The sequence below is a fragment of the Protomyctophum bolini genome (assembly GCF_963924005.1).
Source record: "Protomyctophum bolini genome assembly, chromosome: 21".
NCBI classification, from domain to species: Eukaryota; Metazoa; Chordata; class Actinopteri; order Myctophiformes; family Myctophidae; genus Protomyctophum; species Protomyctophum bolini.
This window is the reverse complement of record NC_137882.1, coordinates 18,973,274-18,992,207: the sequence shown is the minus strand read 5'-3', so window position 1 is coordinate 18,992,207 and position 18,934 is coordinate 18,973,274. Positions and strand designations below refer to the sequence as shown.

At 47.1% G+C, this 18,934-nt stretch overlaps 1 protein-coding gene across 3 annotated transcripts in view; it reads right to left on the bottom strand.

Moving 5' to 3' along the window:
• Positions 1–18,934, bottom strand: part of mpp7a (MAGUK p55 scaffold protein 7a) — a 156,882-nt gene that overhangs the window by 86,752 nt on the left and 51,196 nt on the right. For all 3 annotated transcript variants that reach the window (XM_080793388.1, XM_080793387.1, XM_080793389.1), the window contains one exon: positions 10,675–10,793. In XM_080793388.1, coding sequence (XP_080649514.1) covers positions 10,675–10,793 — 119 coding nt within the window. The remainder of the gene's footprint in view (positions 1–10,674; positions 10,794–18,934) is intronic.

Genomic DNA, 18,934 nt, shown 5'->3' with positions numbered 1-18,934 from the left:
GCCGTTTGTTTGCCGTCAACGTTAACAGCTACAGTTGCTGGGCGCAATTAAAACATGTGTTGCTCAGTCGCAAGCTGTCATTTCTCTGTCTCTGCCTTTCAGACATCACAGTAGCAAAGCAGGGCCACGAGGATGCAGGATAATGGGGCTGGGAAAAGACGGGGCCATGAAATGTGGAATGGCCGGATGGAATTTGTCCCCACTAATGACATCCCTGATGGATCGTATAATTCTTTCACTATTTCTCTGTTACCGGATGGAAATAATTGGGATGTTTTTGACTTAAGGAAAAAGCATGTAACGTGTCCGGATGAGTTTAATTGAATCTCTTTATAGGTCATCATCTGTCTTTCATAATAACGAACGTGAGTCACCAAAAGATGATGTAAATTCCAGACAAACAGAGAAACAATTATAAGAAGGCTGAAATGTTCAAATGCCAACCTCACCATGAACAAAAAGTAGAAAGTATTGGTTTTCGGGGTAAAAAAAAAAAAAAAAGGAGAAAAAAAACGTAACAGCACACACGTCCTGTCCCACATAACTCCTGTTCCACAACTGGCTTTTAACTGGTAGAACCATGTCCGCCCTGCTTATCCACACAGCCTCCAGTGATAAATCACGGCCTGTTAGGGGTCGTGTTAGCCAAAAGAGCGGCCATGTTTCAGGGTCAGCGTGAAGGTTCAAATCCCTGTGTAAAGCCTGCATTACTCGGCAATAAAACACGGCGCATTAGGCGTGTCGCGGAGGTAATCTGTTAAAGGCTCTCACAGCAAGCAAAAGCGGCTGCAAAACTCAGCTGCTTAAGAGTCCTGAAACCTTCGGGTCCCCTGGTACTGAAGAGCAGTGTTGCGCAGTCAGGGAGACGGCTGTGGCCCCCGAGACCGCAAGCGGGCCTTGAATGACCCGGACTGGAATGGGAACCTATACTGTACCAGAGAGTAGCAATATGACTAGTCTAGAGTTCTTCTAAGCTGCTGGGAGTGTGTTCTCCGTTTAGGGTGTCAATTTGTTTTTGAAGAACCACTCAAGGGCCCCTCTCATACTCATCCGTTTCATTTCACGTAGATGCATCATAGTTATGCTCTCCAAAGACCGCAGGCTTTCTAAAACCTCCACCTTCTTCACCCGATCTCATCTCTCTTTTTTCCCCCGGCAAACTGTAAGAGGACAGGGAGATGGCTCCAATTACTTCATCTGTCCCGAGTATCTCCGTTAAAAAAGCTGCGATGAAATGGAGAAGAGAGAGGATGCCAGTGACTCTGGCTCCCTGACACACCACAATCCCTGCGACATCTGCTTTGCTACTTGCTCCACCGCCTCGGCTTACTTCGTAACTGAGGATTTTTCTTTTTCTTTTCTTTTTTTTCCCCCCTCGCTCTACTCCCGACGAATGAATGCGAGATCGAAATGCTTATATTTACAGCTCGGTAACACTGTCCAAGCGTCTGTCCGTGAGCACTGGAATGCCTTTTAAAGTCATTACAGCGTCTTTTTTTTTTTTTTTTTTGGGACATAGCATGGCCTCTGTCCCTCCCCAACCCCCGGTGAGGAAGGCAATGCTCCCTGGCAAGCATCTGAGGTGGACTGGTGGAAAATACGTCAGCAGGACACAGTGAGAGACAGTGTGCTGCGGCCAGTGGAGGGCTAAGCTCGAACCAGGCAACTCAAAGACGTGGATTCTGCAGCCTCGTCAGGTGAGAAAACACTGCATTTGTTCTCTTGGACATGAAGCTGAGGTCTCGGAGCACGGCTCCACAGAGAGGCCTTCGAGAGGGCCAACGAATGAACGAATGAATTACTGAATGAATGGATGAATGTATAATAACTTAAGCGAGTGCTTCAGAAAACACACTACAATGGTGCAGTTATGAACCCCGTCCCCACAGAGCTCAAGCCAGATCATGTTTGCTTCCAGAAATACTCGGTGGGCTTAAAATACACACAGCATACTCATATACATACATACACATACACACACACACACTGGGACACCCATGTGGGTAAGAATCATGAATTGAATTTGGTGTTGAACTTGAAATGGGAAATTTACCAAAGGGGTGGGGGTTTGGGAGGGGCAAAGCACTCATCTCCACACAGCTTCACCCACCCCCCGGTTCACTGTTATGGTTGCAGAGTCAAGGGTCAGCACCTAACTGACCTCTTAAGAAAACATTGGTGACTGACTTCACTGACCACAGCTAAGGAGGGGCAGTGGAGGTCTTAATCAAGGTAGAAATATACAGTAATAAGTTGTACAATAAAGAAAAACCCAGACACAAAGAGAGCCTGGAACAGGGGGGAGGGAAAGCGTGAGACAGAGTGAGTGAATGCGTGAAAGACTGAGCGAGACGCGGTGATGAAGGGAGGAGAGGTCTGGATCTCACAGGGCTGGATAGTGTTTCTGCATGCAGAGGCCTTCGACGCAGCTCAAGGCCTCTGCTTAACGTCCTCCACCCAGAACCCCTTGCGCCCAACGGTGACCCCCATTCCCGTATGCACACCCGCCCGCAGGAGCCAATCCAGTATGAGTCGCACCCCGCCCCCAAATAATCCACCCATGTCCGATCTCCTGGTCTGATCCAGAACACCTTGTCAATGCGCTGAGGCGCCATGGACCAGACCAAGTTCAGGGAGAAGGGGAGCTTAGGGAGAGGGGCTGCAAACAGACATACAGGGTTGATACTGAGATGGCTGTCAGACGTTTAGAGAGGTTTCAGACAACATGGGGTTCATTTACAGAGCGGAGCCCCAGCTCAGGCACAAAGGCTTGTGCTGGAAAGCTCTGTTCGGTTCAAGTCACGTCTGGAGATGAAGATGACTCCACCAGTGACCTCCACCTACACTTACACTGAGCAGTACTTACTGTAGCCTTAGTCTTTGTAACGATTTAAAACCTTTTTCCTCAGTAACACAAAGGGCACAAATTGTAGCCAACCAAACTATTGCGTGTCTGTGTTGTCGTCACGCCACATCAACCAAACTAATATCCATTGTATAAACAGTGGATGCAAGGCAGGCAGGATGTTAACAATTTCCGGCGAAACACATCTCCCTCCCGGTCACATAGAATGCACGAGCACACACCGAGCGAGCACCTTGCCTTGACCACGGCCCTATGCGCGGAGGCCTGGCGCCGGAGCTCGGAATTCGTGCGTAACATGCTCGTCTCTCGTTTGTCGTGGAAAAGGCCTGGAGAATGTGACAGCTTATTGAAAGTCGGCAGCAGATGCAGCGAGAGAGAGAGAGAGAGAGAGAGAGAGAGAATAAGGCAACAGGCCAGGCATCTGTATCAACCATATCATTAAGTTAGAGGATAGATTTCCTCTCTGAGCTCTAGGGAAGGGAGAGGCAGAGCCCCTGTTGCACTCTCCTGTAGACCCTGTTCATTCCGTATGGGCGACAAAGGCTGTGCGCTGCTGAATATTAGGAGTCTGTCTGGGGAGTGGGGACAACACTGGAGCAGGAGATTCACGCACACACACACACACACACACACACACACACACACACACTTGACAAACTGCAGGCGAACAGTGAACACCTTCATTGGAGCCGCTCTGTTTGCGTTTCAATTCCTAATATCCCCTTTCATTAGGCACGCAGCATAAAAACATCACTAGCAATACACTAGGCAGGTGGCACACATTAAACAAAACGTCCATTCAAGTGATTTATAGATGCTACCGACTTTGAGAAAACAACATTAAGGACAGAGGAGAAGGGCACACTGCCAGGACAAATGCACATGGCTTGCTATATGTTGCTCAGATTGATTCGACTATTCAAGGTAGTGGTCTCGATATATAAATTGGGGCCAGACTTATCGTTTTAACTCCAGGTGAGCAGTACGTTGACCCGTGATGTCTTCAGGCAGCTCTCGGCCCCACTGGGGAGCTGTAAATACAATATATGGCACCGTGAACCTCGAGTTTCCATATACACTACTCTGCTCCATGTCCTATTAAGATTGGCTTTGTACAGTGGACCTTCTGGTTTCACTTTGGGTGCTTTTTCCTTCTTTCTCCGGAGGAACACAAAAATGGAAATCAGGGGTTTGACCAAAGTGACCTGGAATAATGGTTCTGGGTTCACCCTGGAGACTCCCCCTTGATTAGCAATGCAGACGTTTGACTGATAGAAAGGGGATTGGCGGATCGGTAGGGCCGCTCCTTATTTTCCCCTTTCCAACCTGCTCCCATGCCCTATACACAGACACGGTTCAAGTCAGTGAGTTTACTTTGCGCTGCAGCGCAGTTATCTACAGGCCACACGCTGCTCATCTGCTCTAGAAGTGAGCGTCTCTCTTCGCCTGCCCCTACCGCAACTCCCGCTGGCCTCCGTTGCCGTCTGGCTCTTTCTGGCTCTGTGCAGAGGTGCTTGTTTGTGGACGTTGAGCATGATCTCTTCTCAACTTCATGCCGTGCCTCAGCCATTAAACACTTATGAAAATATTTGGAAGGTAGCCTAAGCGCCGAGTATAATGTTGCACGGAGGGGGATTTATTTTGGATGCGATGGAGCTTTTCAGACCATAAATAACTAGCCCGACTCGTGTCAGAAAGTACATTTTCTAGGGAGCAAAATGGCAAGTTGAATCACAACAGCCACGGGCTGCACCATCCATAATAGCATTTAATTTACTATTGCTGCAGCTCTAAAGCTCTTGACTTTTCCGTCGACTGTACAGTGTACTGTAAATGAGTGCATTCAGTAGAGCAACTAGAGCTAGTCGGGGAGGGTGGACCGCCGTGTGGAGGTCACCCCTCCCCAAGGACGGCCGTTAGCTTCTCCAACGCGGCCCGCAAGGTGTTTGCTCTGCTCCCCACAAGGGCTCCTGTTCCTTCAAAATAATAAATATGGACCTCAGAGATGGCCGGGGTGCAGCACGTGCAAACCACAGACAGCACGAGTCCGATCTCTCAGGTGGTATAGATTTACAGGCCTTGCACAGAGGCCATTAGCTGGTCTTTATTGCAGCGTGCGGGGCATGTAGGCTTAAAGGCCTCGGGAGAGGACTTGCAGCATGGGGCAAGAGATTTGGAACAATTTCCTTGTCGAGAAACTCCCTCTGTACTTCAGAGGCGATGTACAGTATTATGGAGATGTTCTGAGGTGTAGGAAGAGAGTAGGATAAATACCCAAAGTATGAGTCTTTAAAGTCCTAAAGTATGTAGTTGCCGACCATTGGTGCAGTCAAACATAACAGTCTGGAGTCTCGACATTCGGAGGGCTGTGCCCAGAACCCGGTCCAGGTATTCATGAAATACCGAATCCAGTACTCGGTGGAACAGTGTCCAGTTTGTCTCAGAATGACTCCATTCATCACAAACAATGTCATGCCAAAGAATAAAAGCCAGTGGAAAGATTCCTTTCGGGTACAAGCGTTATAGGCACCTTTACATGTCATTACAGTGCTGTAGGCAGCTGTTGAGGAACAAACCTCCAAGCCCACATAAATAGAACTGGGAAACAAGGCGCCGCCAAGCCTATTAGCATCTAACTAGAACTGAATTAAAGTGGGAAAACTGACTTGACCACAGATGAAAAAAATGCTGGGCTCTCACTTGAAGGCCTGCTGACAGCAAGTGGGTCTGAGAAGGGGCCCGGTACTGTACCTGTGTCAGGTGGAAATTGAACGTTGTATTATATTTCCTGTGGCTTTTTGTGAAGCGAGATCTTGGCAGGGGAACAGTGAGCGCGGTGGAATTTACAGAAAACACACTTAAGTGACTGACTTTAATTGAAGGAGGAGGGGGGGGGGGTGCACTGTCTGCGTCATTTCAGCCGTGATGGCTACACACACACACACACACACACACACACACACCAATTGGCATAGCCATTCCTCCTCGTTGGCCCGCCGCCGCACCGATGAACAGTCTGCAGACAGGAATGATCATGTGGGCCCACGTTGAAACACGATACAAGAAAATATTTGTCTCATCTTCCTGTGACATAATCAAATTAGAAGGGACGTGATTTGCTGACCCCGACTTCCTGACGACGACAGACAACAGAGGAGAGGTGTCTGGTTTAAGTCTTAACTAGGCCAAATTCTCTATTTTTTTCCCCTCTTGCACTCCGTCTCCGACACCTCCTCTGCCGGTCCTCTTCTCTCCCCATATCCCTCTCTCTCTCTCTCTCTCTCCAAACTGTCCAGCCATTGATGCGCCATAATTACCCAGGTGAGGCCTGAGCATTTCCATATGAGTGACCCAGGCTGTTGAGCCTGTCAGATTAGTGTGACACGTGTGGGTTTTGACTGCGCTGTTTAGCCTCTTTCAAAGTATCCACTTCCAAGACCCAGCGGAATGGAAGGTAGAATCGGCGGAGGTTTTGGTGGCGGGGGCGAGGAAAAAAGGGACGATTAAGCTTTTATTAATGGCGTGCCACTGACATTAGCCATGTTCAACCCGAACCCTCTGACTGCCAGGTCCTTCGGCAGACAGTAGTGAGACAGTTGTTCTGTACTACCGTGCGTCTCCGATGTCCTTACCCTTCTCTCCCTCCGGCTGGTTGGGTGGACAGGCCGACAGGCTGGCTCGCGTCTCAGTACCAGGTAGACAAGCGGAGGAAACACACACAGTTCTGCCTGTCTCGAGTTGGCATGGGAACCTGCTCCACTTACGCCTCCGTGCTAACGATAAGAGACTCTAAAAGGGGCTCAATTTCCCTTGACCACAGGAAGAAGGAGAAAGGGAAATAGAACAAACAACACAGTATGTGGAAAAAAGGAATGTTGCTCTTTGATGGTGACTCTGATGGTTTAACAGGGACAGATGGGTTTACCACAGTTCAACTTTATTGGGGGCATATACTGTATATTATGCTACAGTAGCATCACTGAACTGCGTTATTCTCGAGGCTCTGTGGATGATATTCATAAATTCCCCATCCAGTATCTGACTGGCACATCGTCAAGGTGGAATTTACATCACAAGAGCAGTGATGGCAGTTCACTTCATAACATGTCCAACTATGTCTCTGTGTACATGTGGATACACAAACACAAATAAAGAATGGACATGCCAGGCGTGTCCAAAATGTCAGCCCTCAACAATCACGGAGCTCATTAATCGGTTGGCTTTCCCCCGTTAAGTAGAAAGAGCGATGGAGATGGGGGGAAAATCACTTCCAAGCCTCTCTCTGGCCCCGTTTCCATCTATACAGCTGGTATCGCCAGAGTACTCCAATATACGTCTTGAAACATTTTCTGCCCAATCAAACTTGTACTTGGGTCCGGGCCTTTGTTTCCACAGAAGCCATTAGCTAATCCTATCGCAAACTACTTGACATGCACTAAATCCTGAGCACCATTTCGACAGAAAGTACCCTTATGGGTCCGTTTCTACAATCTCAAGAGTAAAATGAACACTAAAATAATCTGTTATTCAACCGTGAGGTGAAGATTGTCGACAGGTGAAGAGGCATCATAGCAACGACACAATTAGCCAATTTAAAATCATGTCTCTCCTCCGATTGTTACAACATGTTATAGACAGGCATGTTCCACAGAACCAATGGATACATAGTATTGAAACTACACTATCATTAACAATTCTCAGCAACGAGCTCATCCATCCATCATCGCGTTCCCTAATATGTACAGTACTTACCACTCGGCATGCTAAGTACTCAACAACGGCCACATTGTCTGTGCCCTCGAGTTCCCCTCGTTGGATTAAGTGGTGGTTAGAACGACAGGTGAGGCCTTCTATAGATATTCCACCCACATGCCTGGCTAAATACACCCAGAAATATAAGGCCGGCTTCATTAGCATCGCCCTATCTGTTTTCTTTGGGCCTTGACACGAATGAGAGCCTGAGCATGGATGGACCCTACCCTGTCATTATCAGTGTAAAAGGGCCCTTATTCTTGGGCAATCCATAACACGGCAGGCATCCAAATTAAACCCGCCTGGCTTACCCCAAATCCCAAACCTCCACCTCTTTCACTCCAGCCGTCTGAGCCAGGCATGCCGCACGGTAAGTCAGCTGCTTCTATACACACTTGTGCTGGAGCGTTACGACCCTGGACCCAGAGCAAACACACCAAAACAGAAAAACACAGTTCTTCGGAGGGAGTGAGGGGGGAAGAAAATTGCATCCATTTTTCTCTCTGAATTGTCTCAGTGGCATAATGATAGAGCCTGGCTGGGGAAAGACCACCAACGAGGGGGGGAGGTATGTACATCCTGCCAGCGCGTATAAAAACAGTCGTTTGCGTTCTCGCAAAACTATAGACGCAGACCAGATACAATAAAGCGCTGCTTTATATAACCAATGAGTCAGTCAGTTGACTTAAGGAAAAATATATTCCACATTTGAAAACACATTTTGTGTAATTGTACATTCTCCCCTTAAAAGTGGTTTTGCAGTACCTTTATCTTTACCCTACTATCTTTGCCCTCAAGTAGTATTCCAGTATCTATGAATAGAATATGTACAGTAGGAACCTTAGTTCATTCAGAGACTACATCCAAGCAAAAACACCAAATGCAGCGTAATAGATATCACAGCAAGCTCCTCTTCCTGTGTTCCTGTGTTTAATTATATAGAAGTGTCTATTTGTACGTCTCTAAATGTTTTGATGAATTGAACATGGTGGAATGCTTAAGTGTAATGCTTAATTGGGTCGTCCACTCACAGTTAGCAGTTGAGTTTGTGCTTGAAATGTACTGTAATTATGCAAACTGTTAATATTTCAATCAATCAATCAATCCTCTTCCTCATTGACCGGGTACCGGACACACATTACTGACCAATGCATGCATTTAGTGAGGATTGGTGAATCAATCTTTATTTTTATTTTTTTAAGATTTGTTTTGGCTTTTGTGCCTTTTTATTGATAGTTACAGTGAACACGGACAGGAAAGAGGGAGAGAGAGAGAAGGGGAGAGACACGCAGCAAAGGTCGTCATGAACGGGACGCGAACACGCAACGCACTGTCAGGCCAGAGACTATTATGTGGCATGCGCCTGGACCACTAGGCCAGCGGGCGCCACGTGAATCAATCTAACAGAGTTAAAATGGATTTTGAAGTTCAATGGGTTTATAGGGGGGGGGGGGGCGTGTCTGAAGTATATATTAAAATGACCCAGTTTTCGCTGCCACTGCGCACGTGCACCGGTGACACGGTTACCGCCCTGCTTAGTTTAGTTTTCGTCATGGAAACGACGCCTCCAAAACCACATCTCTCCACAATGACGACCATATAAGCTCAGCTTCAGCAGAAAGTATATCTAAATACTGCATCAAGTGACTGTCTGGGGTGTTCACAAAAGCCTGAGTAGACTATAAAATGCCACCAAACATGTTTGAAAGTGAAATATTTTTTGCGGCATGTGGGTCTTTAAAGGAGAATTCCATGCTAGCAGGCTTTCTTGCCTTTATTTGTAGTTGTTACGTCCCCACCAAAGAGGTCCAGGTGTTATGTTGTGTAAAAGCTCCTTATTGGCTATTTCCCCTACCATAAGCCCTAAATGAATTGCATTGAATGGGAATTGAATGGGGCTATGGGGTGTTGTGCTAATTCGTTTATTTTTTTTTGTATATATCATCTCTTCATAATGTTAATAATATCCCAAGCGGCACACTTTACTACTTATTTCGATGGAAATAAGCAAATTAGCACAACACCCCATAGCCCCATTCAATTCCCATTCCATTCAATGCAATTCATTGAGGGCTTATGGTCGGGGAAATAGCCAATAAGGAGCTTTTGCACACCTGGACCTCTTTGGTGGGGACGTAACAACTACAAAGAAAGGTAAGAAAGCCTTCTAGCATGGAATTCTCCTTTAAAGCAGCCACCATACTGTATGTTACATGCACAATACATTTACCATCATACACATGATGAGCAAGCGGATATTGTTAAGGAATCTCATCGCATTACAGACAGACACTGGTTTCTCTTTTGCAAGCGAGGAGGGAGACCGGGAACACAGGAACACCCGTGAGGATGAGGTTAGGTACGGGGCAGAGGACAGACAGACGCCATGTGGTTCCCCCATTATCACCATCTAAACTGTCGCAGCGTAAAGAGATCAAGTGTTGCTGCTCATCTCCTTATATACGTATAGCTACAGTATATCTGGTTTAACAGACAGGAATGAGGCCATGGTGGCGGAACACATGCATGTAGGTGGACGTCGACGAGACAGGCGATATGGGTGGGAACTGGGAAGGCGTTTTTTTGGAATGACAATAAAGTTAGGAAATGTAATGCATGGATGAGACCAGGGTTAGAGTGGGGAAGGTGTGTGTGCGTGTGTGTGTGTGGGGTGGGGTGGGGGGGCAAAGTGGAACTGAAGGAATGGAGAAACAAGATTGAGTAGGCAAATCTTTTCAGAAATCGCAAAAATAGACAATCTGCATAGAGCTGGAGAGACCCCTTTTACTTAAACACTATAGCAATGATTAGCATTACAATATAATATAGTTTTGACTTTTTAACAACAACAAAAAAGAATACAAATGTTTTGTTTTTGTTCAAAGAAATATCACTTCCCTTATCTTTAAGTAATAACCTCAGAGAGTGAGCATTGACCCGTAATATAGTTGACTTCACATTTAACTGTAGGAAGGGTTCCCCCTACAACAAAATGCCTCGATAAACACACACACACACACACACACACACACACACACACACAGAGGACTTCTTACCTTGACCAGCGAGTGGAGGCTCCTCTGTGCGAACATGTCATGGAGGAAGGTGTTGTCCTCTGGGCTGCTGACATGAGGCTGCAGCTGGGAGGGCAGGGCCGCCAGCAGCTCATACAAGCCTGGAGAGAGGGGACAGGAAAGAGAGACCGTCAACACGACGGCGGGCGCTACGACCTGCACCCACTAACGCAATGCACGTCCATACAGACGTGCAGTTGCAAAAAATGCATGCTGAATAATGGTGTAATATACGTATGGAGCCGTAGTACTATGCAGGAATGCACAAACGGTCAAACATAACGGACAGCATCACTCACACACACACACACACACACACACACACGCACACACACACACACACACGTCAGAGTGACGAAGTGTCAGGCTAAATTAAAACCAGTCTATATACCGTATATAACTGTTGCTGTTGGCTGGAGACCACATAGGAAACCAGGAGGCAATAAGCCATTCCTCTCACAGCCTTCACTTCCTGCCATTGTCCCCCATCTTTTCCTGTTGTTCCAGGAACGACGCTACACCAGATCAAGCAAAAAAAACTAAATCTCAGGCTACGCCAACCATCCTAGATTCAGATCAATCCCAAAGGGACGGCGTCTCAGCCTATACGGTACATTCTTGTACTTTGGTTTTAGCTGCACAGATACCAAATCAAGAATCAAGATAATTCAATCACAGGCTACGGTATACGCCAACGATCCCAGCTTCTGATCAACCACAAAGGTTCTCAGCTTACTGTATGTTCTTGGTACTTTGGTTTTAGCTACACAGATGGCATGCATGCTTTCAGAAGGCCTCCAAACCACATGCGTGTTTGCTAAACAGAGGTTTGGGGAAATGCGGGGGGGGGGGACGTCAGCCCCCTCCCAAGTTTTGAACCAAACTGAACTTAATGACACAGCTCCTCTGAAATGAATTTCAGTGTAGTGACCAAATATAGCTCCTGAGCCAACAAGGACATTGTCATATGTAGTTATCTGGGCTATACAAAGCCCAGAGAGCGGTCAGCGCTGCAGCGTTGATAAGACTGGTCTGGGACAATGATGGGGAGCGAAAAACATGGTGTGCACATCAGTGGTCCTGTGGCCCCGCCTGACTCCCCTCAGAACTGCACGTGGTGAAATCCACAAGGCCCCCGAGGGATTTACTAACCCGGCTTAAAAAAGAATGAACATTTCAAATTCAATTTAAAGAGAAGCAGACTCGGAGAGCTGATGGTTTCAAGATTAGGCAAGGAAGGAGGAGGGGAAACGGGCCGGGCCGCACGGGTGGGAGCACAAAGCGAGCAAGTGACGGCAGCACCTTCCAAACGAAACAGAGGCCCGGAGCATGACTGACAGAGAGTAGAAGCAGACTCTTGACGTTTGTTGCTTCACTCTGGGTCCGCTGGCCATGAGCCACTCCACCGAGGGGGGTTGATGAAGGGTCAAGCCCACACAGAGCGCAGTCTAGTCGGGTTACGTGCCTCGAGGGCCACCCCCCGCCCGTCTTCTTCCCAACGCATCAGAAGAGGGTCACGTGGACTCAACCACACTTGAAAACCCCTTTGAACATTTCGCTTGATCACCCAAAGAAACTCTAAACACGTTTCCCCAGCGGAGCCGTCCAAAACGTCAAAACACTTGAGTCACTTGGATACCTCTCTGAGAGTGTCTCTCAGCGGCCGACGCGGAGACGGAGAAAGAGGGCCACAGAAGCTTTAGATGGAGCAAAGTGGGGGAAAGCATAGTTGAAAGTGATTGATTGAAAACAATTGTTGACATGCTTGGCGGGCTGAATGACTGACTGACTGACTTGGCTGGCCTGACCGGCTGGCTAGCTTATAGAGCAGGAGTCTACTGGCAGCATAAGGGCAGGTTGGCGGTGGGGCCATGGTTAAAGACTGTCTGACTGAAACCATGTCCGGAGCTGCTTCTTGTATCTGTTGGACGGACATGAGAACCGACAGACAGTCATCTGCCACTCTCAGCCCTCTGCTTTTAATCATTTAGATGTGATTTAATTTTGTAGGGGGTGGGTTCTTGGAACAGATTCACACAGGATGAACTGTGTGAGGAGGATGATATCTGTGAGGATGATATCTTCCGCCAGGTTCCTCAGATTCTGCCTAGCCGTAATGCCTCACTGGGAGCGTCGTGCTGTAGAGAGTGCATATAGGGGCATATAGGGAGAGCAGGAAAGATGAGAGAAAAGTCCACATGAACAAGAGAAGGTTTAAAACATGTGCACTTCACTCATTTGGAAGGCACTCACACAGGGTTCTAACCAAGGGGCCTGGCATGCAAAGCTTCCTGGCCACCGCCGGGCTGAGTCTGTGGTAGCTGATCAAGTCATGGCTGTTTTTCTGCGGGCCTTGTCGCCAGAACCACGACCACCTACAGGCCTGCCGGAGGGGGCAGCTGGTCCCTTCAATCATTTATAACTTCAGAACTCCCGCAGAAACACTATACTTCTACAAGAGAAAAAAAGAGATTTAACGAGACGTGAGGTGAGGCGAGGAAGGGGAGTACAGAAGAGAGATGTGGAAAAGCCATAAATATTCGCAAGGTATTGATAGTTAAGGAAATGAAGGAGAGAAAGAAAAGAGAAGGATCCCCAATGTATTCTCTTCACCCCAGGTGTGAAATTGCATGTCTCGTGTACCGTCTTGGTGCATTCTCAATTCTTTAATCCTGACGGCACTGGGAATCTTAAAGCTACGTAATTGAAGGGGAAACACATCAATCGCTATAGCACCAGTCAGGCACAAGCAGCAGAGGACAGACAGGCTGCCACACCGCCCGGAAGGGTCAGTGTGTAATGCCCGAACCCAACGACCTGGCTCAGAGAAACCCGACGCGAAGGCCAGTTTCAAACAACAACAGAGCTTTCCCGAAAGCCAAGAACTAAACAAGGATCCCGCTAAGCTGACATTAAATGAAAGAATGTACGAGTGGACAGGCAAGGACAAGGAGAGAGTTGAGAGAGGGAGTGACTGAGAGAGAGAGAGAGAGAGAGAGAGAGAGAGAGAGAGAGAGAGAGAGAGAGAGAGAGAGAGATAGACAGACAGAGAGCTAAGCAAAACCCACAATGGTTGTGTAGAAGCCAATATGTGTACACAAGAGTGGAGAGACAGACAAAGACAGCAAGAGAGAGAGAGATCCAGTCATCCATGTATAGAGCTGTAATATCACACACTGTAGCCAGAGAGAGAGAGAGAGAGAGAGAGAGAGAGAGAGAGAGAGAGAGAGAGAGAGAGAGAGAGACTAAGAAAAGAGGAAACACAGAGCGCCAAACCTCCACCGCTACAGGGTGGACCCACTTGTTTCCTGCGGGCCGCGCCTGGCTTGGGTTCAGTTTGACTTGGCGCAGCCGCCTCAGACCCTCTCGTGTGGAGTGTACAGTGTACAGAGTACAGTGGACCTGGCAGCATGTTCTGGTCGGACCACTAGGTTCTGTTGTGGCTACGCTCCTGGGTCAGCCCCAATCAAGAGAGTCCGAAGGTCCGGTGTGATGTTGCGCAGGGCGGCGGAACGTCCATTCAAGACACGGAGGCCGGGCCAGAACCTCCAGAGCCTTACGGTAAAGACTCCAACTCCCGGACCCGTACGGGTACATTTCTACTCTCTCCGAGTTAAATAATGCTCCGGATTTTTACTGTGCACTTCCCCTCTCACACCCACACAGTGGTTAAACATCATTTATTTATTTTCTTTTCTTACTTTTTATGTGAAAACTGAAGAAAAGAAAAAGTTCAAACAGTCAAATGCTTTAAACATGATACTCAATCACATTGTCGGTCGCAGGGGGGGACCTTGGCACTTAATTAAAAGGGGCTAATCCAACGCTGCTAAATGCACAAAAACTGCACACGGATGCAAAATATGACCCAAGCATTACACTGTGACCTCACTGGCATGGTTTCTGGATTTGCCATGCCAGGAGAGAAGACAACAAGCCGACCGGCTGGAATGGAAGACGGATTTATTGGTTATAGTCCATATTTTGGGGAGTTTATTCTTTCCTTTCCCCCCCCCCCCCCCCCTCGTACAACAATGACTTGGTCCAAGATTTTTTTTTTTATATTTTTTGCTCTATCCTTGAACCTTGAAAGTGCATGCAGAAAGACAAAGTGTGTGTCTGGTGAAAATGAACTTATTCCTCCTGAAATGAATAGAGGAAATGAACGTGGTGCTCTGCTCGGTTTCCCTCGCTCCCAGGTGCCGGATGAGTTATTAACCCCCCCTCATATATCTATCAGGGATTTATTGAGAGCAAATGTGTTTGTGCGGCTTGCCGGTGTCGGGGGTTGTTGGGGGAGTTTGGGATTTGTGACAACATTTGGGAGCTTTTTTTAGCGTGGTCAATATTTCAAACATGGCTCGGCGAACATGCTTCAAACCTGTCCCAAGGAAAATAATGTCGACGGACCGAAGGGGAGGCGGCAGGAGAAGCAGCTGCAGACCGTGTAGCCTAATCCACTCACGCCTTGATTTACTTCTTCACTCTTCATCCGCAGGTCCCCCCCCCCCCCCAGCACAGCGAAATGTATAGCGAGTGAAAGAGAGGCGAGAGGAAGGTCGGGCGGCAATATTAGAGCTGCAATCAATTAAGCTGCAACAGAAAACCATAGGAAAAGGTATTAGCAGAGTGACGACCACGCTAATGACAACTACGAGAAGCAGCGCGGTGAAAATAATAGAGATTGATGGCCCGCTGCAGTGGTCAGTTAGAGCAATTGCGCTGATGATGATTCCTGCACTTATGCAAACACGGACTGGTCTGAGGGGAGAAACTCTAGACAGAGGGGTGGGCGGATGAGGGAGCTGGGCCTGGACCTGGGGACGAGAGCAGGAGAAGTGTTTAGGGCCCCGTGTTCACAGCCAGGACTGGGCAGGACTGGACAGGACACTAGGACTGGGCAGGACAGGACAGGACAGGATGTGTCGTCAGCCCAAAAGGGTTCGTCTAGCCATCTCAAACCCGAACTCTGCTGTGTCTGACTTATCCCTCAGTAACCCTGCTCCTCTGCATCGTGTCTCCCGCAGACACATTTAATGCCTCGCCTTATTTCACGGCATGTCGACAAAATGAATTCTCTCGTACTTCCTTCCCTTCTGCCGAGCGTGAAGTGGCAGGGGGCCATCGCTTCACTGGATTAAGTGACCGCTTGACTGGTGTGGCCTCACTGTACCAGACATGGAACTCTATAGAACTACATGATGTATTCGCTGAGCAGACACGGCGAGCCTTTAGCATAACTTACAATGTGCCCAGCAGTGGGGATATACGTACTGCACGGATATAGTGGTGGCTGGCTGGAGCTGAGGAGAGGGAGAGGTAACATAGAACACTTGGCCCAGAGATCTACCAGCGGGGGTCTATGCTTGATTCAAAGCCACAAGCCTCCCATTACCAGCTCCAAAGGACTAACCACTTCTCCACATTAAAAAAGGTCAGGGGTCTGAGCATTCCATTATCAAGCTCAATGATATTTCAATGTTGTGGTCTCAAATAACTTCTGTCATTGGGGAAAATAGAAAAAATAAGTGGCTTTTGCAAGATGTTCGTTAGGGCTCCACTCGGCATGGAAAAATGACTTCACTGACTACTACCACAAGCCAGTCCAGGTGCAATCAACCATCACTCCAATCATATTATTGACTGTTTCACTACCACAGGGCTGAACCCTGAACGCATGTCTTTTTAAAGGACCACAAACAATCACTGGCCGTCAGAGGGATCATGCCTCGTTCCGGGGAGCAAAGAGACTCCAACTTGTAGGACCTCATTAAAGCAGATCCCTGGAGTTCGGTTAGGCCACGCTTTTCAAAAAGGATTTATTTTTGGACATGCGGTTGGTGTTCAATATCAGTCACATATGACTGTTTCGTCCTTTCCGCTGTTCCGTCCTCGTTTGCCACACACATTAATGTAGCTATAAGGAATAATATGTCAACATTTTAATGACTTTTTTTCTTTCAGCCAGCAATGAGTAAAACTCTCCCAAAACAATGTTCGACTCTGTGACACATCTACATAGGGGCCACAATCTGCATTCAAAGATGTTCCTAGAAGCTTTGTCATTGGTCGGGGAAAAAACCCTTTCGAAATGACTAACCAATCAGGAAGTAGACAGGCAAATACTAGACCAATGGCAAAGCTGATGACAAAGCAAATGACATTTTCATTCCTAAACTAATAATTTGATGACCAGCAGTGTTTTCCTACAGGGACACAAAGAGTCTCCTTTGCGTCAGCTCATCGTAAATCATTCAGAACCAAGGACAAAAACACAACTAAATATATTTATATATTTCTTTTGTATTATTATATTTCTATTTGTGTTCAAATATATATATTTGAAGCTGAAGAGCTGACGGTGTTTGGCAGCCCAAACACCTTTAACTGTCAAACTGTGTATTGCTCATATCTTAATAGATGTGTCTGCAACATGGGCCAAACTGCAGTAACACAAAAAAGTAACTACGTCCCTCAAGTGGTCTGAGAGGTTTTACAGTTTCATAAATTACCTGCCTCTCATCTTTCCTCCCAAAAGACACAGCAAGCTAGTAAGCTATGAGGCAAACAAACACAGAGGGAGAAACCTGGGAAATTAATATCTCTAGGCCAAAGAGGAAGGGTGAATGACTGAGACAGTAAGAAGGACAACAACAGATTTACGAGGTGTGGAGGATGAGAAGTGCTTTGCCCAGTTCAGCGCGCTATAAGTGGTTCCCAAACTTTTTAGCCCGTGATCCAAGAGAGAAATTAGACATTTGCCCGGGACCAAAACTAGGGAAAAAGCTCACAATATTGTGAGCTTGTAGATCGTCTATTTTCACTAATTCTTAAACATTTATAATTATAATTTAGGGAATTTCTTTGATTCTTCTTTTTGTACTGTAGGAAACGAAAAATAAGCGGACCCATAAAAATGTGTCCGCGACCCACAAATGGGTGCCGACCCATTTGTTTGGGAACCGGTGCCGGGCAGCTCCATCCAGGCTAGCGGTGCTGGGACGTTAGGCCCTGGAGGCTGCGGCGGGAATGATGGGTTTGGCGGTGGCTTCCTAAGAACCTCGCTTTCCCCCCCAGATGGAGATGAAAGGATGCCGGTTCTTTTTTAACCGCTCCAGGACAGCTAAGCTTAGCCATTTGCCGTAACATGGTAGACAAAACACAGAAGCCACAACCAAAGTCGGGCCAGGTCCAAAATGACCTGCCTGCCACCTCCGCTTATTGTGGCCATGGAACAGCAGCACAGATTCTGGAACGGGCAGACGCAGACTGGGCCTGCTGCTGCTGGGCCTGCATGTTCTATCCAATGTACTGTATAGTTCTGGAGACACATCCAAGAGAAATCACATCCAGGGATATGTGCCAGACTGCCAGTACCACCTATATCTATATATATATATATATATATATATATATATATATATATAGGATTATGTTATTTATCTTTTTTATCAGAAAAAAACAAAACAATTGTGCATGGCATAGTCCTTTCATTATGTAGCCATGCCCCTGAGATTGCTGTCATTGGAAATTTTCAATAAAAAGATTTTGGACAAAATGTAAATAGAACCACCGCTCATCCGCTGAAAGAACTTAAGAGGTGCTGGAGCCACAACGGGAACATGAGAAAAATAAAGGGAATCTCCACACACTCAGATCTGAAGGAGGTCAGTAGACCGAAAGCTTGCTAAATAAATACATTGATTGTGCGCTTCCCTTTATTTTTCTCAATAAAAAGATTTTTAAAAGGAAAGAAAACCATGTGTATGAAAATGAAAACACATACGTATATGCTCTGAAACACCGTTATACATCTCTCTCCCCCTCTCGCTCTCTCTCTCTTGTGTCTTTCACGACCTCACTCTCTCCCTGTCTTTCTCGACCTCACTCTCTCCCTGTCTTTTTCGACCTCACTCTCTCCCTTTCTCTCACCCGGTCTCAAAAAGTGGAGCGCCATTATTCAATATCCCGTTGCCTGATGGCCAAGCAGACCTCCTGGTCTGAAAAGCAGTTTTCAGCTTCTTTCTATATTGCATGCGAGTATGTCCTATACACACCAATGACCTATTTAGCTCTGCGTGTTCTTTGTAAGGGGACAGTTGGGGATATTGCTCAACCTCAACAACAACCAAAAACCGGGAAGAAATTCGTCACATAAATAAATAACAGTCTTTCCTCTTAGTCACTTGCTTTTCTTACTTTTATATCTCCCCTCCTCGTGCCTTTATTTTTTTTTCTCCAA